General features: G+C 40.9%; 1 protein-coding gene across 1 annotated transcript; it reads left to right on the top strand.

Moving 5' to 3' along the window:
- Positions 1 to 15263: 15263 nt before the first annotated feature.
- Positions 15264 to 21068, top strand: slitrk1 (SLIT and NTRK like family member 1). Its single transcript, XM_032556935.1, has 2 exons — positions 15264 to 15982; positions 16141 to 21068. Exon 2 carries the CDS (start codon positions 16338 to 16340, stop codon positions 18447 to 18449), a length of 2112 nt encoding a protein of 703 aa, XP_032412826.1. The 5' UTR covers positions 15264 to 15982; positions 16141 to 16337; the 3' UTR covers positions 18450 to 21068.
- Positions 21069 to 22116: the final 1048 nt, after the last annotated feature.

Below are 22116 nucleotides of genomic sequence, written 5' to 3'. Positions count from 1 at the left end.
ATTATTCCCAGAAGGTTTTTTTTTGTTGCTATTTCTGTTGTACAGTACGCTGTCTGTCTTAATTCATGTGGCCATTGTGTCACCATTTAGGCCGACATCTCACCTACTGCAGCGATGATGAATCTCCAGGAGTGTACAGATGGCCAAGTGAAGACGGATGAGACGGACGGCGAGTGATGAACGACAGAGAGGTAACATGATAAATTTATGGCTCTGGGTCTCTGCTGGTCTGTTTGGGTGGCATATATATTACAGTCATGTAGCGGGAGGTTTCCACATGTTAAATCCTTGGTTAGATGCAAAAAAGAAAAAGACTCAGAAATTATTCCTCTCCATGCACATCCTTCTGAAGCCAATAGTCTGAGAAACATAAAGTGGTTTTACATGTAAAGAAATGTAGCGAGAAGGGTTAAATCTATGTAAAAACAAGAAGCTATGCACTTAATACATTTGAATACCATTTTCTTTTGTAAATTAAATGGCCAACAAAAAAAATTAAAGTGCAAACATACACTCAGTACTAGTGAATTACATTTTCTAAGTTACCAACATGAATATTTGTTCTTGATTACTGTTTTAAAGAAACAAACAAAAAAGTGACTATTCTCCGAGTAATATCATGAACTCTCAGGCCACATGAGTTTATTGCAGTCTGAATCAGTTCAAGAGATACATGGAAGTTCAAAATAAGAGAGCGTGTCGCTGTTTCACATGTGCAGTGTGTAATACAGCATTGCAACCAAAGGCTCTGATGAAATCTTGGAGGGGAAAGGTCAAGGAGAGAAACACAGCCAAACTCGTGACCCTAAAGTTCCTCTGGGAGGACTGTACTACAGCGGAGAGCCGCCCGGCTGACCCGCACTGACTTTCGAGTCCCTTGGATAACAGTTGTGAAGCAAACAAAGTCTGTTGTTTTCTCTAATATTAGAGCTAAAGCCAGAAACAAGTATTTCCGGAACATTTGCCAAAATTTCTTTGCACAAGCTTTCCTCAAATAGAGGCCTAATCTATACATCGCTGAATATCTGGGACCTGAATACATTTTTGTGTGTTTTAATATCACTAAAAACTATTATTTATAAAGACTTTGACTAAGGTGGAAATTTGTGAACATTCCATTTGTGTTTGTGTGTGTACATGGAAAAATTGCCACGGTTTTCCCACCAATTGCAGTCGGCAACAAATGATACACCGATATGATGCTGTGCCACAATTCCCAGTCGACATGATCTTGTGTTTTATTAACTTTTTATTCTAATACGCTATTTTAAAGTAGTTCAATCTTTAAAATGGACCTCCTGTCACCATGTTTAATTCCTAACAGGAAGTTGTGGTTGTTTTTAAAGCACTATGATTGGTTTTAGCTTTGTGCTACACTGCCCCCTATGGGTTTGGCATACCTCAGGAGTGTATGTATGCCGATTCCTGTGTACGATATTATTGTTTCTAAAAGATATCTTAAAAAACCCAAAAAACTTTAGTAACAAGAGTCCAACTTTAAGCTTACTGTCTGGGGAAGCTTAAATTAAAAAAAAAATAAAATAAACTAAGTAATAAAGTATGTATGAACATCAACCTAAAGTATGTTTTCTTTTTGTGCTAATAAAAACATTTTAGTAGAAAAAGCAAAATGAAGTCTTGAAGTTGACTAGGTTTAAATCCGTAAAAGTAGATTTATAATTCATAAATGTGTTTTATTCATTATTTATTTGTGTATTTCACTTCAAATTGGGTCAAGTTGAAAGATCTAACATTGTCTGCTGAACATTCAACTCAAAACTCTTAGATGTACAATAAGAAATGTAGAGAATATAAATCAAATCGTATGTTATTTTTTTTCCTTTTGAATCGAGATGAAAACATTCACAGGATGTCAGAAACGATCCAACTTGAAGCCCAAACATGCACGTGCGTGTAGACTGGATCCGCTGCAATCTACTTGTTGATCTCGACCTAAATAGCTTCGGAAGATCGGAGCGACACGTTTCAAAGCCCCGATGCTCTCGCGAATGTCGACAGCGCACGGCAACGGCGCGCAATCGCAACAAAGCAGACAGTAGAGTGACGGCACGGGGAGACAACAAACGCGGGCGCAACATGAAACGGGAGGATCGTTGCAGCTTGTGAAGTGTTGGCGTTTTTATTAAAAGCCTCGATGGGGAAGGCTGCAGATTGACGCCTCACCTGGAACAAGCATGTGCTCCTCGGAACAGGCACAAATAAAGCTTCAGCGGCTTGTTCTCCTTTTATTATCCCTTCTTGTTTTGTATGTATTTCTGCTATCCTTCTGCACTGTAACTCCAGTGCCCTTGAGTGTTAATTATTTGTGCAGCTTGTGCTCTGATCTATGGTCTCCGGTTAGCATCTGCATGGATGCTGCAAGTCAAGTATGTCTAATACTTCACCACAGAGGATTCGGGATCTTTCTTTCATAACAGGAAACACAAAGCAAACTTTCAAACGAAAGAAAATACTAATAGGTAGTAGCATGTTTGTTGGGGGGAGTGATTAAGAAAAGAATCTCTCAGTTTTTTTAGGCCTCTGTCAAACTTTTGGGGTCTGGCAGCACATCAGTCCAAGAGAACAAAAAGATTTGCTGATGAACCTGCATTATTCACACTGTCAGGGACACTCTGAGGTCTTAAAACGAGGCGTGAGCTCGGCGCCCTGGAGAGGAGTGGTGCCTCAATAAGGCGCTCATTTGAAATTAAATTAACATTACCCGATTCCCCCCGCGCGCCGACGGGCGCTGGCCCAGGGACTCGAAGAGCCACTTTATCTGGAGATCTTCCAGCCGTGTCACGTGACGGATGAAAAGATGAAAAGGCGCTCGCCGTTTTTTTTCCATGGTAGCTGTAATTAAATGCCGCCGGACTCGCGGCGGCCGTTAATTCACAAAATGAATTGTGACTGAAAATTATTAGCAGGAAATTACACATCGATTGCACAACGCTGACTTGGGTAATATTTAGTGATATCAGAACAGCTTAAATCTTTTGTTTCTTTCTTTAGCTTTAGAAATTAAATCAGAACACTCTACAGACACCCGGGCTTTATAGCACATTAAGAAAAATCTATAATCATCTGGATTTTTGCCTGCGTGTCTGCTCTCTGCTGCTGTGCTTTGCTGTCTGCAGCTGTCAGGACAGGCTTTGCACAGCGTGAGGGTTGTTCGAGTGAACGCACATCACAGCGAGAGATTTCTTCGGCACACTGTAAATCCCACCTTGTGCAAAAAAGCTTTTGAAAGTTAGGAATGCTGGCATTTACTCCCACTACCTCGCAGGGTCAGTCGTTTCAGTTTAATGCATGTTAGCTTAGTGCAAAAAAATAAAATAAAACAATGTCATGTTTTCTACAGAAGAAACTTAACTCCAATTTTCACAACTTTAAATCTATCTTTTTTATAGACGTTTATTATGGCAGAGCAATTAAGTTATGTGTAATTGTGATTGGTTATCAGTGTGGGAAAATGTTTGTCAGAACTTGTAGATTTTTATTTAAAGATGCAGTGCTTTGTAAAATTGACTCATTGTGCTTTAGATACGGTTTTAATGTTGTTCTCTCATCAAAAAGACGTACCTGGCATGTTGCTTTGATTCTTTAATGCATATTTGGGAAATCCTTTAATCTCCATGGCAATCATCCATCAGTGGGATGGCTCTGTCTTAAAGATGCCGATCCTCCTTGGAATGGCAATTTTCAAGCTTCTGCCTCACAGAAGCTTGAGGAAGCGAAGTGACGAGCGACTCTCTCACTGAGCTCCTTCAGACTAGCCAGGAGCAGTTAGCAAACACCTGGTGGAACCTCTGCTGAGTTCATTATACGAGCTACTTCTCAGCGCAAAACGTTGCTAAAGGGTTAATCGAGGAGTGATGTTGTGATGACTTCCTGAAGGCGGAGCTTCTGAAAGAGCAGGAGTTTTTAAAGCGACAGAGACCCAATTTCAAGGCATTAAATTTTTAAGTAATGTTTTTAAATTTACGTTTGATATATATATATATATATATATAATTTTTGAACAACTGAAGTTAAAAGTTGATGGGAAAACACAAAAACTGCCCCTTTAATTTTTTTTTTTACTGGAATAAATTAGAGTACAGGCAGTACTTTTCTGACTTATATTTGTGACTACTATGCAAAAACTTGTATTGATTTCCCTCCTCTTTACCCCCTTTGTGTTGGTGTGTCACATAAAGTCCAAACAAAGGTTTTTGAAGTTTGTAGTTGCACTCTTTGCCTCCCTCAGTTAGGAAGTGCGAGGTCTGTTCTCAGAGGCATTTCCTTTAATTAGATAGCTCTCCTTGCCTGACGTGCCAGTTTAAGCAGAGGCTATAAACAACAAAGGAGAGTATTTTTACTTTATTTTTTTTTTCGCCACACAAGTTCAATAATTTAAAAGATTCGTCTAAGTTGTTGAGCTCACCCTCACCGCTGTTGGTTTTCTAGCTTGCATTGAGAATATTTTGAAATCAAAATTAATGAGGTATCAGATACAACGCAAGCTTCTTATGCTCCAAGTATGCTGAATGAAATAAAATGACCAAAATAAAAAAAAAAAGTGAATATTCTTCATAGGTTATGAACATAATTGTCAGCTGGTTTCTCCCAGGTTATATGCATATGGCAATTAATTTATTGCATTCCTTAATATCTTAAAGAAATAACAAACACACAATTAAGAGATAGAATCAGTTGTAGTCCAGTTCAGATTGCTTTAGTATTGTCTTAATTAAATGCTATCATATATAGCATTTTGTTTTTCTATCAATTATCACTATTTATTTGCAGCTATTTCTTGTGGAAGCCAAAAAAAAGGCGAAAATGGAATATTACTTAATAATAATATTAAAATGGCATGCTGAATGTCATCTATGTACAACAACATAATTATGAGCAAACAAAGCAGATGGATCATAATTGCCAGAAACATGACTAATTCAAACAAACAAACAACAAAAGAAATAATTACTGTCCCCAGAGAAAACTTTGTTGATCATCTCTGGCCAGAAAACAAATGACAGTCTGCTGTTTATTTTCTCCTGAATCACAAACTAAATGTTAAAATTTATGTGTAAAATATTTTATAGTATGTTGATCAAACTCATAAAGTTATCACTTTATCACATAGTTAGGCATCAATAATGGTATGAATTACATGTTTGCTCTTCATTTTACAAAATTATGCACAGAAGAAAACAAGAATGGAGGTTCAACTTTAAGAAAAATGACTTAATTTGTCACAGGTAATCAAATTAAGTTTGTCAAACTTCCTTTATTTACATTTCCTTATTATGTTTACTTGGAGAAACTTAAATGTACATCATATACATCATAATCTTAAACACTCACTACAGGCTGCAGCAGCTTCCACTCACTGGACAGAAACATAAGTCATGATTCAGGAGTCTGGTTGGTGACACTGAATTCATTTCAGCACAATTTGCTGCATGTGATGCTGAGAATCGTCCTTTGTGAAGTACAAATCCGATTTCATCATCCAACGTGGTTATCAGACATACATTTTACACATTACACACAAACTGGCGTCCAGGAACAAATGCAACGTCGACGGTGCTGAAATATGGAGCCGTTTAAGGACAAAGTAACTGTCTGTGGTGCTGAATAAGTGTTCCCATCTTACAGTCCAGTGTGATAAACGTCTTCGTTTACTGTGGTTGCAGTTGAATACCATCTCCGTCATTCGTTGTCCTTTACGTCTTTTTTTTCTGCCCACGAAGTTTATGTTGGGGACTAACAACTGCGACACCTTCATGTCTTGGTACTTGTCCATGGGCTTCACATACTTTCATATGCTTCTGTAACGTGTGCTGAGCTGTGTGTTCATCTGTGGCGAGGGAACATAAGACACTTGTAACAACAGAGGTCTTTTCATGGCACTGAAACTCAAAGCTTTTATCGCATGCCGTAATTCTAAAACAGAGTAGCGCCGCTGAGAGACGCATAGCATCTCTGTCCAAGGTCCTGAAGTGCTTGTGGCTTCTGTCGCTGTCCAAAGTGCTAAATATGCATTCACTGTTGCTGTCCGTGGTGCTGGAAAAGAGGGATTTCTCAAGCTTAGAAAAAAATACATTAATTGTGGTGCAAAAATAAATTTGATATCAAAGCCCAAAGTGCTGAAACGCCGCTCTCAAGACTTAAGTTTTAAGTCACAGTGATTACACCTTATGGCATTGTCCATACTGGTAACACGTTGATATTTTCTATATGCCAAGCATCTTAAAACGTGAATGATGCTGATGAAACGTCTACTGTACAAACGCCGACTGCTCTAACGTACTGAGTTACCGCTCCCGGTTCGTTCATGTAGCATAGCAGGTTGCCAGTCATTGCATCAGACTGATTCATGTTTGGGGTTTGCAGCCATGGCTTCCAGTAAATATTTGATGATTCCTCTGTTGCATTTTGACTGTCTTCACATAATCAAAGTGCAGGGAGGCAGTAAATATAATGTACATTTAGGGCATTTAAATTGGAAAATTTTGCACCATTTTAACTTGATTGCTGATCAACATTAACCCTTCATCAGATATAGATTAAAATTGCGTAGTGATATTTTTATTAACTCATTCAAACGCTCATTTGTTACAATATCAGTTTAAAGCATACGCCCTTGAAAAAGAAAACAAACATATTCTGTATAGTGATCTAAAACTCCATATTTAGATCTAATTGTGTATTTCTTTCCGCATATATTCCTCTCTATGAAACGAGCTATTGCTGAGATGAACCAAAGCCGCTTCTCGGGAACGCACAACCTCCCCGAACTACACACTAGTGACATAACATTCACCCCAACTCTCCCGCGTGTCACCGCGGCCGGTTCTGCATCGATGACCGTGAGTCGCATTCCGTGTTACTGCGTGTAGAGGAGCTGTCGCACGGCCCGGTTCTGCTTCAGATAGTTTGTGTCGCCAGACTCCTGTGTGTCTGCACCCGTTGTTCTGCACGTGTTGAAACCTCAGCTTGTTTTTTCTCTTTTTTGCCTCTTTTTTTTGGTGAGAACCAGTACAAAACCTTTTCTTGTCTACTTTTTCTCATTCAGTGTGCAATTCTTACAAATTCTATGCGCTGTATCTAGAGTTGGTTGCAGTGTCTAACCACTGACTAGATACAAAATGAACCTGCTGCTTAGCATACTTTAGTGGGAGTCTTATGGTGTCTGGAATAACTACTCAGCTGCCTAACTAGCTATACCAAGGAGTTCATATGAAAAGTGAAAGAGCTGCCACGGAACAGCACGCCTGCATTAGTTGTGGTACACTGAGTGCACAATGAAATGAGAATTTAAAACCTTGGAAACAAGCCCAGAAACCATTCACACAGAGGGCAACATGCATCTCCACTATCATGCTCATAATGACCGAAAGCAAAAGATCGAATAGCCTCAGCGTAAGAGCGGCTAATTCAGCAACAAAGATTGCTGAAAACCTGGGGGGAAAAAAGCTGTAGCTTTTGTTCCTTTACAAACCTGGAGGCTTGAGTAATAAGGAGGATTAATTGATTGGATGGATGGATGGATTGAGATGTTCCACTTTACTGATGCTGTATTTAACGTGCGGTTTTGAGAAATAAAATGGGTCCAGATGGGGGAAGCAGCAGTGATGTGACAGACAGAACTCACTAAACTTACAAATAAATACAAATGAAAATGACATCAGCTTGTCTTTGTCCTCAGTTTTACAATTCTTGAATTTTCTAGACATACTGTAACCTCATAGTGACGTATATTTCTCAGTCTGATGACCGTAAGTCATGAAATTGCTGTAGTGAAGTAAAAAATTTAAAACAAAATAAACATTGTGATCACTTTTTGTTTAAAAATCAGGTAAATTCTGAAACCACCAAAATGCTCAAATCTCAAACAAGCTACACCATTATGCTTAAAACCAGTGTCCACCATTTAATCACATTACAAGCAATGGAATAAACACCAGAGAGTCCACAGGTCACTTCCACCAAAACTTTGTTTAAAAATATTCAATTTAGTATTAGTTCTGAAGTAAAAGTTCATCTTGATCAGAATATCATGATTTTATGCTGTTCTCTTTTTTAAAAAACAAACAAAAATAAAAACAGCTCAGCTAGCAACTGAAGAGGCTAATGAACTCTCTCTACCGTTTATGGATATGCTAACTTTTGTAGCTTGTTAGCTTTCATGTCAATACAACATGAAGCTGCTTTAATAGTATGATAGCTGACTCTTTTCTTTTATAAGTTGAACTGTAAAGTTGTTGCTTGGAGAAAAACAGTCGTAATGCCTGGTTCTGTTTTTTGCAATTCTGTGCCAAACTAGTGATGCCATCTAGCTAGAAAGGTTTTTATTTGCTAGTAGCTAGCCTGCTGTTATTTCACTGCATATTTTTGCTCATAACGGAGTGATATTAGCTGCCCTGCTTTTTTTTTTATTGCCATTTACCTAACCTCGGTCTACCCAAAAGTTGTGCTATTATTTTTGCTACATAATGCTTCATAAAACTCGAGCTTCTCTGGCATGCTGCACCTTGATTCCAGAAAACGGCCCATGAATAATAGTCTGTAAAAAGAGGAATGTATTCAGGCTGCTCTCTTATAGCTTCCCTTTATGGAAAAGCAGCAGCTAAGGAACTTACTCATGCATGAGCTTGCAAACAAGAGAAGCTGGCACTTCGGACGGATAATGTAGCTACCTTTCCTCAACAGTTCATTACACAGGTTTCTTCTCTGATCACAGTGTGATACATGTGAGTGACTTAGGTATCCATTTACGTATGGCTGTTTTTGTTCACATTTTTCTCTTGATTTTTCTAATTTTATTTACATTTAAGCATAAGCCATTCTTCCACATGTGCCAAAACGAACGAAAGCTTCTGCTCCTCATCAAAATTATCACAAAAATACAGGAGTTTCTAAGCTACATAAATGTTGCTAAGAGGAAAAAAAAAACCCTGTAGACATTCATAAATTTGGGACTCAAAGCCTGATTGAAGAGCCTCAAACGGTAACCGAGAGCCCTCGGATCTGTCAAGGCTCTCAAAAGCAGGGCTCTGATCTCAGGGGGAAGAAGGAAGACGGGAGGACAGGGTTGTCGCGAAATGACACCGGACTCCTAAAACGGGAAGCGGAGACGCACTGACAACGCCGTAACCCCCGCAGAGAAGTCTGGTGTAAATGTCAGCTGTGATTTTAGCAGTAAGTTTCAGGTTCATGAACTGTAAAGCAGCTGAAGGAAGGTTTTGTTAAAAATGCAATGTTGATGTGGACCATGAAATCCTGACTGTGTTGTCTCCTAATCAAAACTAGGAGGATTCATTTGACAAATATGACTATTAGCTAGTGAGTGTTTTTATTTTAAAGAAAAATAATGCTAAAATTAGCACATTCCTATAGAATGAGTAATAAAAAAAATGTATACAAAAATGATGAGTTAATTAAAAACACATTAGGAAGTATTACTTTCTAGAAATATTACCTTATATTATGTATTCATCTACATCCGCTTGCTTTTTTTGTGGTGTAAACTTTTGCCTTTTCTTGTCATTATATCTGATATTTGCTACTTGATTAACTGCCCTGGAAGCAATTCTTCAGTAGGATGTAAAAAAAAATTCTAGTTTTTTTTTTTTTTTTTTTTAAACAAACATTTGTTTTAAGACATTATTACTGTAAAAATGATTGCCACTATCTATCTGGTAGCCAAACTGGGATTTTTACAGCTATTCATAAGATCCCGAGCTAGCAGCTTTCCAGAATCACTTATTTTTTGGCAATTGTACACAGCTGTGTATAAAGCTGACTGTAGCCTCATCCCTATGTGAAAAGAAAAATCCCCGCGCTTGTAAATTCTCCAAGGGACAGAGTCGGACGCCTTCTCCAAGTCTGCGAAACATTTCGCACTTTCTGCTTATTTTTCCTCTACGTTTTGTTTCTTTCTCTTTTTTTTATGTTTTCATTTTGGTGACACCAAAGTCGTATCGTCACTGTTGGTGCGCAACGGCCAACAGGTCAGAAAAATCTGGACATCTGCTGAGTCATAGCGGATCCTTGTGGGCGGATGGATTGGACAAAATTCACATCACTCTGCCTTTCTGGCCAGTGGAGCAAGCAGACTGTTCAGCTTAAATTACACCTTTAAAAAAATGGAAAATATCGTCTTACAAGATCAAATAAGAATTATTACTAGTCAGATTCTTAGTTAAATTGCCCCATCGTTTTGTTCCTTTTTATTGATCCTGCTCGAAGTTATTGCACAGACTATTTCCGGCCACTTCCTATGAAATTTATCACCTGCCTCTGTGTTTGTTTCAAATATAATTAGCCCTAGTTATCTGCTAGCGGCAGATGTTTTACTCATCCACATTTTTATTTTTATTGATAAGAATAAAAAATTACAACTAATGGGAGAATTTGCAAGTCGTTTACCGTTGCTGCTATTATTCTACCTGTTGTTAATTACCTCAGTTTTCTCCTGCACTCGTCTTCGGTAAGGATAAATAAAGACGTAAACTTTGCTTGTGGAATGTCTTTACTAACGCCTCTCTGGCCCCTCCTTCCACGCTGGAGATACAAGAATGCTCCAACCCCTCAGGTCAGGCATTCATAATTCATGCATCGGCATCGGAGATGTAATCACATTTGTGCTTTTCCTCTGAGAACATCCGACCCCGGCACACACACTGTCAGGATCATCAAATCCTCGGATGGAAAACAAATATCACATCGGACAGGATCTTGACAGCGATCACAGATCATCTTCCCAAAGCTGTGAGCTTTGTGATTGTTCACATTCAGGGCTCGGGTTTCACCGAGAGCACGGAGGGAGGGAGAGGATCTAATTGCTGACATGACACATGGTTTGAGCTTCATCAAAGATGGAATATATACATATATAATCCTGCTTTGAGTTCTGATTATGACCTTTGCTCTCTTAGCTCGCAATTGCAATTTCTACCAACAAAAACTTTCAGGAAAGAAAAAGACAGATGTACACAATATGTCTGACATGCAGATTTACGCTTGTGGAAGCAACCCAAACATTCCTAAAATGAACCCCAACATCTGCTATATTTTCATTCGAATTCCTCCCGGTATCACAAACTATCCAGAAAAAAAAAGACACCTCCTAAAACCTGAACACATTCTACATACTGATTTCTCAAGAGCTTCTGAAACTTAGGAGCATCTCTTTTCATATGATTTCCTGCCAATTACCGAAAGAAAAAAAAAAACTCTGACTGGGTAACACTTCCAAGTTGAGAGAGAGAAAAAGAGCGAGAGAGCAGAAGAAAAAAATGAAAAGACACTGATTCAGCAGAGATGAACCGGCTGCTATGGTAACAAGCCACGGCAGCATTAATTGTGGCATCTCACAAGACAGAACTAAGACTCTGTCACCGAACAGAATGGTTGTTTTACCCTAAATTAGAATGTGTTAAATATATGTTTGGATAAAGGGTGGAAAAGACACAATGGGGAAAAGAACCAAGTTAAGATTCAACAGACAGGCTGTTAGCATCGTGGTATATTCGGATGATAACAGTATTCAACAGAAACTATATCTGTTGCTTTTTTTTTGCAATACTTTTTCCTTTAAAGGAAGTCAACACTTTAATGCCATTTGAGACTCGCGTGTTCTCAAGGGTTCTATGAAAACTCAACATTCAGACGCCGCAGGTCTTCAAGTTCTGCTTGATCTGGTCTGTTTAGCGTCCCAGCTGCCTTTTCTTGAAGGTTACCTGGATGTTTTGTTCAATCGCACGGCGGGTCAGAAGTTCTGGATGGATACATATAGATTGACAGTCAAACATTATGCTGATTGTCCATACAACCGGGCCGATCGATGCATGTAGAGAGCTTCTGATGCTCCTGCTCTTTCTGCCTCTGTCAATAGCCGGATTGACTTTCACTTGGCACTTAAACAACCGGAAATTGCAAAACCATATAAATCTCTATGGATTCTTATTCAAAAATACATTCGGCTGCTTGGTTTGAGAAACAGGAGGTTACTAAAGCATTTACTGGGATTGTCTAGCTGAGTCATGATTAAATTTCATCCAGTCAGGGTTTAGTCATCAGTAGGCTTCTTAGGTTTTCGACTAAAAAAGAAACTTTTTTTGGTCAGGGTTTGACTGCTTCCTGTTTTCCTTGTTGGCTGACTAATCCAGATGATTCTTCTTAATAAGCCTCTAGCATTTATGCATGTGTTCGCAGCAAACATGTCAAAGATTATTTAATCAGATGAAAACTGATCAAATAATCAGTTTGCACCCATTGGTAACTGCTTGCTATTCTAGTTTTTAAACTATGCCTTCTGATGGAACCTGAACATGTTGCATGATTGCTACCTTGCAAAGTACAAATTCCTTGGTTCAGGTTTAACGTAATTGCAGTTCTACCCAATTCTACTTGCATTGTTACGCTCTGGTCTGAATAAGCTAACTGTAACATTGTTATTGACATGCAGGTAGTCACTGTTGTGACTCGTGTTTGAGATAATTACAGAGCTCTGCGGAATCTCACATTTCATAAAGTCCCGAGGGGCAGGGCAAATAAAACCCAACACTAAAAGCCGATCAATAGCATTCAATCAGGTGGCACCCAAGATTGCTTGCAATTTCCCGCTCTCATTCCGCCGCTCGCATCAGGCGGACGTATCTAAGCGGCCATTGTTGCAATCACCTGTGATCCTCCTGTGATATTTAGGTGGCTGAAATCAGTCCATGCGCCAAATGCTGGCTCATTTGCAGTCATTCCCGCTTTTGTGATAAATCAGCCAGGTCCCCGTCGAGTGAATAAAGAAATGAAAATGTGATGCCTAAGTGTCATGCCTGTTGTGGTTTGAGCATTTGGTGAAAATGTCGCTGTCAACAAGATGTCAGATTCAAGAAATGTTGCATAAGAGATAAAGACGGACCGCTTTTGATTGCCTGTTCATTCCTTCCCTGAGAGAGACATCTCCAAAGAGCGAGGGGATTTGATTTTACCGAGATGGAAAAGTTTTCTTTAACCTTTCTTCAGATTTGAATAGAAAGGGGGATTCTTTTGACTCTTTTGAGTCATTTGACTCCAGACTTTGACTGATATCCTCTGAAATTTTCATTTTGTTGCTTTTGAACCCCTCAAGGTGGACTTGCCGGTGTGATCGATTATTGTCCTGCACATAATCGAAGTGCGTTTGTCTCAAGGTCACAAACTGGTGGCCAAACATTCTCCTTCAGGGTTTTCTGTTAGGGAGCAGAATTCATGGCTCCATGAAGTACTGTTAGTTGAGCAATTAAAAGCAATATTAAGATTTTTCCTCTGGATATTATTGTAATACTCTCTTTGCTAACCAAGCTAGCTTGAATGCTATCTATCCATTCCAGAATGTGTTATTTTCTTCATCTGCTGACCACATGTGTCTAACCGTTAACCCTAGTGAGAGTGAAAGTTGCACCATGAACCTTTCCGGTCGCACATCACGCTAATTCAATTCGACAGTATCTGCATCCCATCACCCTGCTGAGCTCCATGCAGTTTTTCCTTTGGATACATTCAGATACATAATCCAATTAGCTTTGACTCCAAGATAAGTGCCCCCCCCTCTTCCTCCTCCTCTTCTTCATCCCCCCACCTCCTCTTCTTCATACAAATGTGATTTATCCTGTTTGGAGGATTATCTCGGAGTCTAAACGCTCGGCCTACAAGGACTGAGCTAAGCTTATGTGGAGTCAGAATTGTTTTTGTTAATTTTCTTTGGTGGGAACAAGATGCTGAAGCGTGACTAAGCGGCGTGTGTACTAGTGCGCCCCCCCACCTGCTGCATTGGAAAGCACGAATGCTGCAGCCACAATGCAAAGCTAGCTTTAAGTGCTCCCTGGAAGCAAATCTGCAGAAAAGTTGTCCAACCCCTCACACTACTGTCCACTCACTTACCCATAATTCAACTGTTTGGAGAAGACATCACATGTGGTCTGTCTGATGACTTACCCACATCTACAGGGTTTGTTTGCTTCAATGAACTCCAATAACTCATATCAACAACCAATTATTAAGCATTTAGCTCAAACACGTCACATTTGATGATCAATGCCACAACAGTAGTACTCACAATTTTTGACAAATATGTGTCACCGGAGTGGACCTCGTCAAAGTCCAAACCAAAATGTAGACCAAAGTGAGAATGTGTTAAATTAATGTTTATAAATTGGTATATTGTTATGTTCAGTTTATAGAATTGTGATTTATCAACTTTAATTAATTTATATCTCTGTAAATACTAGGTAGTGTTTAATTATGTTATGGTTAAGATCAGTAATATTGAATTAGCAATAAATTCTGTCCAATGTGAACACATTGGGTTTAATTGCTATGCACTTCTGCCACAGAAATTCAGCCACACAATTAGTACTTTTTACTTAAAGTTGAAGTTCTTACAATCTTAAAATTTGTTTTTAATAGGCAACTGTCACACTTTTCTGATCATCTCTGGCAAGACTTAAGATTTAATGTCCACAGATCGATCGATCGATCGATCGATCCGTCCATCCCTCCCTTCCCCCAGGCCCTCCTTATACCAAATCCTACTGAGCTCAAAGACGACTTTCCAAAAGTAGAAATGGAATAATCTCCAGATGTTCAAGGCTCTTACAGACATCCTTCATTATTCAGCAAAAAAAGTGTTTTAATGCACTGATTGATTAAGGGGGAGGCAGCTAAATGCACACCACGCTTTCTAACACAGACTGGAAATCCCACTGAAACACACAGAAGTTTGTGTCTGTGACGCGACGAGATGTGAGAAGAGTTCAGCGGGTGTAGTGAGCGCTTGTGATAAGCGGCGTGGGTGGGCTTAGTGTTTCTGCTTACAGGATCCCACCGACACGTCTGGGTTTTATTACGCGTCAGAGTCACACAGATCTGACTGAGCACTGCAGATGGATTGAGGGAGACGGGGGATGGGGTAACTATACTCCCCAGCTCTGACTCTCTCCCCCCCTTTCTCCAGCTGATGTAATAATCTAAAACGGTGGAGTATAATGCGGATCCATAGGAGACGGGAACGTGTTCCCTCCCTCCCCTTCCGCACTTCCCCTCCATCCCATTATCTGTGCAGTTTTTGCAAAAAAAAAGAAAAAACAAACAAAAAAATTATTTTTTTCTTATCTGGGAAAGAGTAAAAAGTAAAAAAAAAAGAAGAAACGTCATGCACACATGCGCATACAGGGAGCCACACTGACGCATCTTTTGTTTTCTTTCTCTCTCACTTTTTCTCTCTCTCTCCCTCTCTCGCTCTTTCAGCTGGTCTGAGGCATGCCTATAGCGGACGGTTTGCTTTACCGCATTCAACAGTGTTTTCCCAATCGGAGCAGAGTTAGAGCCGTGGAAGTAAATGAAAAATTGCGACAAGGAGGTAAAAAGGGAGACTGGAAACAGTTTGGAACGTTTATTTAAAATTTTTTTTTGGGGGGGGGCTTTCTAAAACAAAAAACTCTGCAGCGCTTTGGACGATGCGGACTGAGACAGTTCTGGAGCTTCAGATGAGAAGATTTAAACAACAGAAGCTGTAAAAGACTTTCTTCCACCCCCACTCCCCTCCTTTTTTTCTATTCCAGCGGATTGCTTTCCCCCCTCTTCCTTCCCTCCGTCAGGATTTTTGCCACCACAGATCAGTAGAGGGTGTCAGATCTTTCTCGGAGCGGCGCACTGTGGGGATGAGCGCAGCCTTCGCGCTCGCCTTATTGTGACAAAAAAAGGGGGGTGGGAAGGGAAAAACAAAAACATAAGAAAAAGGGGGAGCAAAAAGCGGTTGACGAAGTGTAAGGAATGTGAAAGAAGGGGATGCGGGTGTTTCGGATCAGCTGCGCAGGCTGTAAATTCAGCACCAGAGGGGGGGAGGAGAGAGAGAGGAGAGTGGAGAAAGGGGGGGAAAGGACAGATCCCGACGCCGCAGCGCGCCGCACGACTCCGGGAGATTTCTTCAGCTTTCCATCAGCGCGCCAAGGTCAGTGTGAAAGGAGGCAAGATAAATAAATAAATAGATTACATATATGATGTGCTGGAGACTGCTGCTTTTGCCTGCTGCTTGCTTCGATCGGAGGATTCACTCGACGTGAAGGGAGACGATTTTTTATTTATTTATTTTTTGAATTATTATTCCAGAGTCAAACTGGACGTCTGGACGCAGCCTGGATGTGCTCCTCATCTCCTTCCTAAATGTCTCCGTCTCCATCCCCCCCCTCCTCCTCCTTCACCGCCACCACTCGCTGATGCAGACTAGATTCGCAGCTCCTACATGTCTTGAAAGGCGGGAATGAATCGTTCGCGCTGAGAGGAAAAAAAAAACGGAGGGGGAAAAAATGCTGCTCTGGATCATCCTGCTGAATGCGGCTCTCTGCGTTGCCAGCGGAAATGTCACCAGGGAGGTTTGCAAGGAGAAGATCTGCTCCTGCAGCGAGGTGGAGGGTGACCTGCACGTCGACTGCGAGAAACGGCACTTCAACACGCTGCGGCACCTGACCGGCCCCAGCTCTCACTTCTACCACCTGCTGCTGCACGGCAACTCTCTGTCCAGGCTCTTCCCCAATGAGTTCGCCAACTTCTACAATGCCGTGAGCCTGCACCTGGAGAACAACGGCCTGCATGACATCGTGCCCGGCGCCTTCCTGGGGCTGCAGTTGGTCAAGAGGCTCCACATCAGCAACAACAAGATGCGGTCTTTCAAGAAAAGCACCTTCCTGGGCTTGGACGACTTGGAATACCTCCAGGCGGACTTTAATTTGCTGAGGGACATTGACCCGGCTGTTTTCAGGGACCTAAACAAACTGGAGGTGTTGATACTAAATGACAACCTCATCAGTGCTCTACCTATAAACGTGTTCCAGCACGTGCCCATCACACATCTTGATCTGAGGGGGAATCGGATCAAGACGTTGCCTTATGAGGGGATTCTGGAGCAAATACCCGGTATCGCAGAAGTGCTGCTAGAGGACAACCCGTGGGACTGTAACTGTGAGCTACTGTCCCTGAAGGAGTGGCTGGAGAACATACCACGCAACGCCCTCATTGGGAGGGTGGTCTGTGAGGCCCCAACCAGGTTGCAGGGCAATGACCTGAACGAGACCTCAGAGGCAGAGCTGTGTCCATCACAGAGTGGGGGTGGAGATAGCAGCCTGGCAGCTCCTCCCACTCAGGAGGAAACCTCTCGCCCCACGCCTTATAAGCCCAGCAGGAATGGTAGTGGAGGGCCCCCAACGCCTGGAGCAAATGGCTCTAAGAGCCACTCCAAGTCCCGTGAGAACTGGCAGCTAAAAACAAGGCCCACTCCAGTGATGGCTGGGGCAGATGTGAACGGGGACGGCGGCGGAGAGCAGCTGCGCAACGTGACGTGCCCACAGCCATGCAGCTGCAAGCTGGTGGGCTCCAGACAGGGGCTGGGAGTCAACTGCGAGGGCAAAAAGATCGAGAGCCTGGCCGGCCTCAAGCCGAAGCCCCTTGCCGCCCACGAGCTGAACATGAGAGACAACAACATCCATGCTGTGAAGAGGAACCAGCTGCTTGGCTATTCCAGCCTCAACCTGCTGGATCTTGGCGGGAACAACATCAAGGTTGTTGACAATGGCACGTTCCAGAACCAGAGCGAGCTCCGGTGGCTGTACATGGATAAGAACTACCTGGATACGCTGATGGCAGAGATGTTTGTGGGCCTCGTGAATCTGGAATATCTCAGTTTGGAATACAACGACATCCAGCTGATAGTGGCGGGTGCATTCAGTCCCATGCCAAACCTGAGGGTTCTGTTCCTGAACAACAACCTGCTGAAGGCTCTCCCTGTGGATGCTTTCCTTGGGATTTCTTTGTCAAAAATCAGCCTCCATAATAATTATTTCCCCTACCTCCCCGTGACTGGTGTGTTGGACCAGCTCAACTCCATCATCCAGATCGACCTGCATGGGAACCCGTGGGATTGCTCGTGCAACATTGTGCCCTTCAAGCAGTGGACCGAGAGGCTCGGGGCCGACGTGATTGTGAGCGATCTCAAGTGCGAGTCGCCAGAGGAGTTCTGGAAACGGGACTTCCGCTATGTGCGAAATGACCTAATGTGCCCCAAGGTGGGTGACGGAGACGCACCCGCTCCAGTGTCCAAGAATGGAAGCTACACCCAGGACTCTGGTGGCACGCGCTCAAACTCGTACTTGGAGCCCAACCGGATGTCCATTTCGGTGCTTGTGCCCGGGCTGCTGCTCGTGTTCGTCACATCCGCCTTCACGGTGGTGGGGATGCTCGTGTTCATCCTGCGGAACCGGAAGCGGTCAAAGCGGCGGGACGGCAACTCATCCGCGTCGGAGATCAACTCCTTACAGACGGTGTGCGACTCGTCCTACTGGCACAGTGGGCAGTATCACGCGGATGGAGGCACCCACCGGGGTTTCGACTGCAGCACGCACCTCTCATCTGTGGATGATGCATAAAAAACAGAGTCTGGATTACAAACAGTAGACAAAAACTACAAAAAATTGTTTAGGATTGGGGACAGACACTTGTTTATGAACATATAAGTCAGCCTGAAAGCTGCACAAGCCCCCACTCTGTAATATATGTATATGCCAAGCCCCTCTGGCTTACACCCTCCACTCCTTCCTCCCTCCTCCTCCTCTCTGCCGCAATCGGACTACGGATCTGGAGACAGAAAAAAAAGAGGGAGAGAGGGGGGAAAAGGGAGCCAGGGAGAGGGTGTGTGTATGTATGCGAAAAGAGAAAGGAACGACCTGGGGAATGGTGCACGAACGCATGAATGTACATGTAAATACCCAGACTGATGTATCATAAAAATGCATGATGATATTTCCGCATGGTTTCAACAAGACACACGGCAGGGGAGGAACCATAACCACCAACCAGGAGGCAAACTCGACCCCCCCTCTCTCATGTTATATACCAACACAATGGCTATATATATAGATATTAAGAATTATATATGACTATTACAAAGTGCCATTTCTCTATTTTTTGTGAACCTGCAGTTAGGATTTGTATTTGTTGTTTTAAAACTTGTTTTGAGCTGATAGGGACGAAAAGAAAAAAACACCTGGGGGAAGGAGTGATCAAAGTGAAGCTGTCGGTGCATGTTCAGTTTTATTACTGACATTTCTGTTATCAGTTGATCATCAGTTCATATTTGAGATTATTCACACTGTATGCTAAGTGGCAAAGCCAGTCCCAAGCATAAGCAAACTGAGCAGCTGCTAAGGGCCTCCAGACCAGCAGGGGGAACCAAAGACTGCTTGACTCCCCATGTTATATATGAGAGTTATTTAAAATTTATACTAAATACAGTTCCTAAAGTTAAACTGATTTAAAATTCTTTCAAATTTAAAATTTTTATTTATGTAATCATCTTAAATCATTGAAAAAATGTATCAGTCATACGACCTTGGACCGGCTCTGCTAGGTGGTTTCTGATTAAAATCCCCACAAGTTTGCAGTATGGAGGTCCAAAAGTGCCACAATTCCCTAAATAAATAGTAAATTAAATTCCTATAAAATGATTTTATGGTACACAACATTGCATAAATATTAATATAAATTAAAAATATGTATATTTTAACATTTATTTAGATTTGTTTATGCCATATAAAAATATTTAATTTATATATTTAACAAATTATGGCACTTTTGGCTCTCCATTAAGGTGATCATCTCCTTTTATGAATGTACAAAACATGAAGACTTAGAAAAAAGAAATACTGTTCATTTTTTTTAAATGGTGTGCCAATTGTTGAAGATATTCAGACATGCAGATGAGCATGACCAATTAACGTCACTCAGAAGCTTATGCTGCAAAAGTTCATGTAGCTCCAATAACAGTTATGTGGTTCCTTTTTTTTGTGTGTGTGTGTCAATGAACATAGCCTGCTTTTGGGTGAGAGGAAGAAGATAAAAAAAATTAGTTAAATTTGGGGAGGGGAGGGTTTGTACCATCATATTTTTTCAACAACTGCGCAAAGAAGTGTTTCTGATTACTCATTGGATCTGTGTAAAGAGGTAGACGAACATGCATTAGGATAGGGTGCTTGTTTTCTTTTTAATGTGATGATAAAAAAAAAAAGAGTATTCCTCCACACAAAATAGCTTCTGGCTGTGATTCACTCTCATCATATTGTGAGCTTTTGTAAAGCCATCTTAATCCTGTCCGAATACGAGAACTGTAACGGGCTGCATTTACTGCAAAACAGGCCGTAGTTAGGGAGAGGGGGGGTGGACACGTACACTTACATGTAGGTGATTAGTTAATGCAAGATGCCTTCTTTAAAGTCAGCATTTTTGAAAACTTGAGATACTCCTCCGTTGGGCTGCATGGATTTCTTTCCCTTTCCTTCCCTTGTTTTTTTTTTTGTGCAGGCATATGACTGAGTAGCTGTTTTGATCAGCTCAGCTGCCCTGGCAGGGGTCCGGGGTCCTCTGGGGTGGAATTGACAGCTTGACCTGAATTACTTTAGATGAGACTAAGTTTTTCAAAGTCCAATTGTTCCCAGCATATTTTGCTTCTAAAATTTCATTAGGCACACAATTTTAATGATTAAAATTGTAATTTGATGTATTTTGGCTTTTTTCTATTGAGTTTGTGTGCAAAGATATGCCAAATTGAAGTAAAGTTTCTACCCAGTTTGGTTCTACTCCTCCTGTTGTGCCAAAGCCTTGGTGTGGATTTGCAGACTTGAAGAAAAATGGATCTACTTCCCTAAATTTTACTCCCCTTTTTTCCTTTTACTAAATACACAACTACCCAGCGGCTTGTTACTAGTGAGTGGGTTTATATATTTTGGTCCAGCCACCTGATTTTTCCCTTTCTTTCAAAATTTCCCTGTGCAGCCACATTGGGATTGGAGGGTTTGGGGTTGTTGCATTGTGGGGAAACCATGACTCTATACTGTGGGGTATTAACTGTGCCACAGAACCACTGATGATGATGATTTGTCATGATTTTCAAACGCTGTGTTTCAAAGTTACATTTATATGCTTTGCGATATTTGACCTGCTTATATTTTGTTAAATAAAGTGTGGTTGAGGTTGAGTAAAAAAGGACATGATGTTTGCTTTTAGTAATTTTTCATTGCAGTGACGTGCCGGCCCTTGAAATTCTGTGTTTTTGGAGGGATTTTGTTTTGTAGCTTACTGCTATGTCACTGAGTATTTTGTACCAACACTGCATCAGTTTGTACAGTTACGGGCAACTAATGATGATTCTTAGTTATGCATAACCATTAGAGTGGAGATGCATCTTAAATATTTGCTTTCATATTTTGCAAGAGGTAATTAGCCCAAACAGAGATCAGAAGCACAGTCGATTGAAATAGGACGCAATATAAAATCTAGAGTTAATAATATAGAATTACATTTTACATGAGATTTTAACATATTTATGATTAGTTACCGCAATGATTCATCAAAATAGGACATTATAGTAAATAAGTTTATATGCAATGGTTAAGTTTACAGTCAAATTTCTGTAGAAAGCTTGTTTAATTTATTAAACAACAAAACAGTTAATGATTTATAAAAGTTTAGATCATTGTCGCATTTATGTTTGTAGGTAATTTAGACAGAAGTCTGTAGAGTTAACAAAATGTTAGTAATAAAAAAAAACCCAACTGGTTATTTGTTTGTACTAGAAGCTATAGCTAGTGGTCAGCCTGAGTGGAGCCAGTGGCGAAAATCCTGTTTTGATTACCATCAATTTTTAATGTATAAATTATGAGTCTTGAACGCACTTTCTTGCTTGTATTTATCAGTGACTTTGAAAACTCTTAATGCTATTCGGTAAGAAATAACGTGCAAGGTCATTTTCCGCTTCACTTACTAATCCATATTGGTACAAACTGAAACATGTTTGGTTTGAGTAGGTTAGATGTGGTTTAAAAAGAAAAAATACATATGTATATCAAGTTTTTATCCTGATTTACCAATAAATCATCACTCCAGCCGGTTCCAACTAGCAATTCAGATTGTAGTTTGTTTCACATGTTTATGAATATGTTTTTATTAACCACTGTGACATTTTTGAGGTGGGAGTTGTAAAATGGTAAAAATATTTGACTATTGTCCTCTTCAGATGAGCTATTAGCTTTAGCCTGCAGT

The sequence above is a fragment of the Xiphophorus hellerii genome, chromosome 24, assembly GCF_003331165.1.
Source record: "Xiphophorus hellerii strain 12219 chromosome 24, Xiphophorus_hellerii-4.1, whole genome shotgun sequence".
NCBI lineage: Eukaryota > Metazoa > Chordata > Actinopteri > Cyprinodontiformes > Poeciliidae > Xiphophorus > Xiphophorus hellerii.
The sequence above is the reverse complement of the archived record's forward strand: the minus strand, read 5'-3'. Positions and strand labels throughout refer to the sequence as shown.

Coding starts and splice junctions, on each gene's coding strand:
- slitrk1 (XM_032556935.1), top strand. CDS start 16,338: ATGCTGCTCTGGATCATCCTGCTGAATGCGGCTCTCTGCGTTGCCAGC.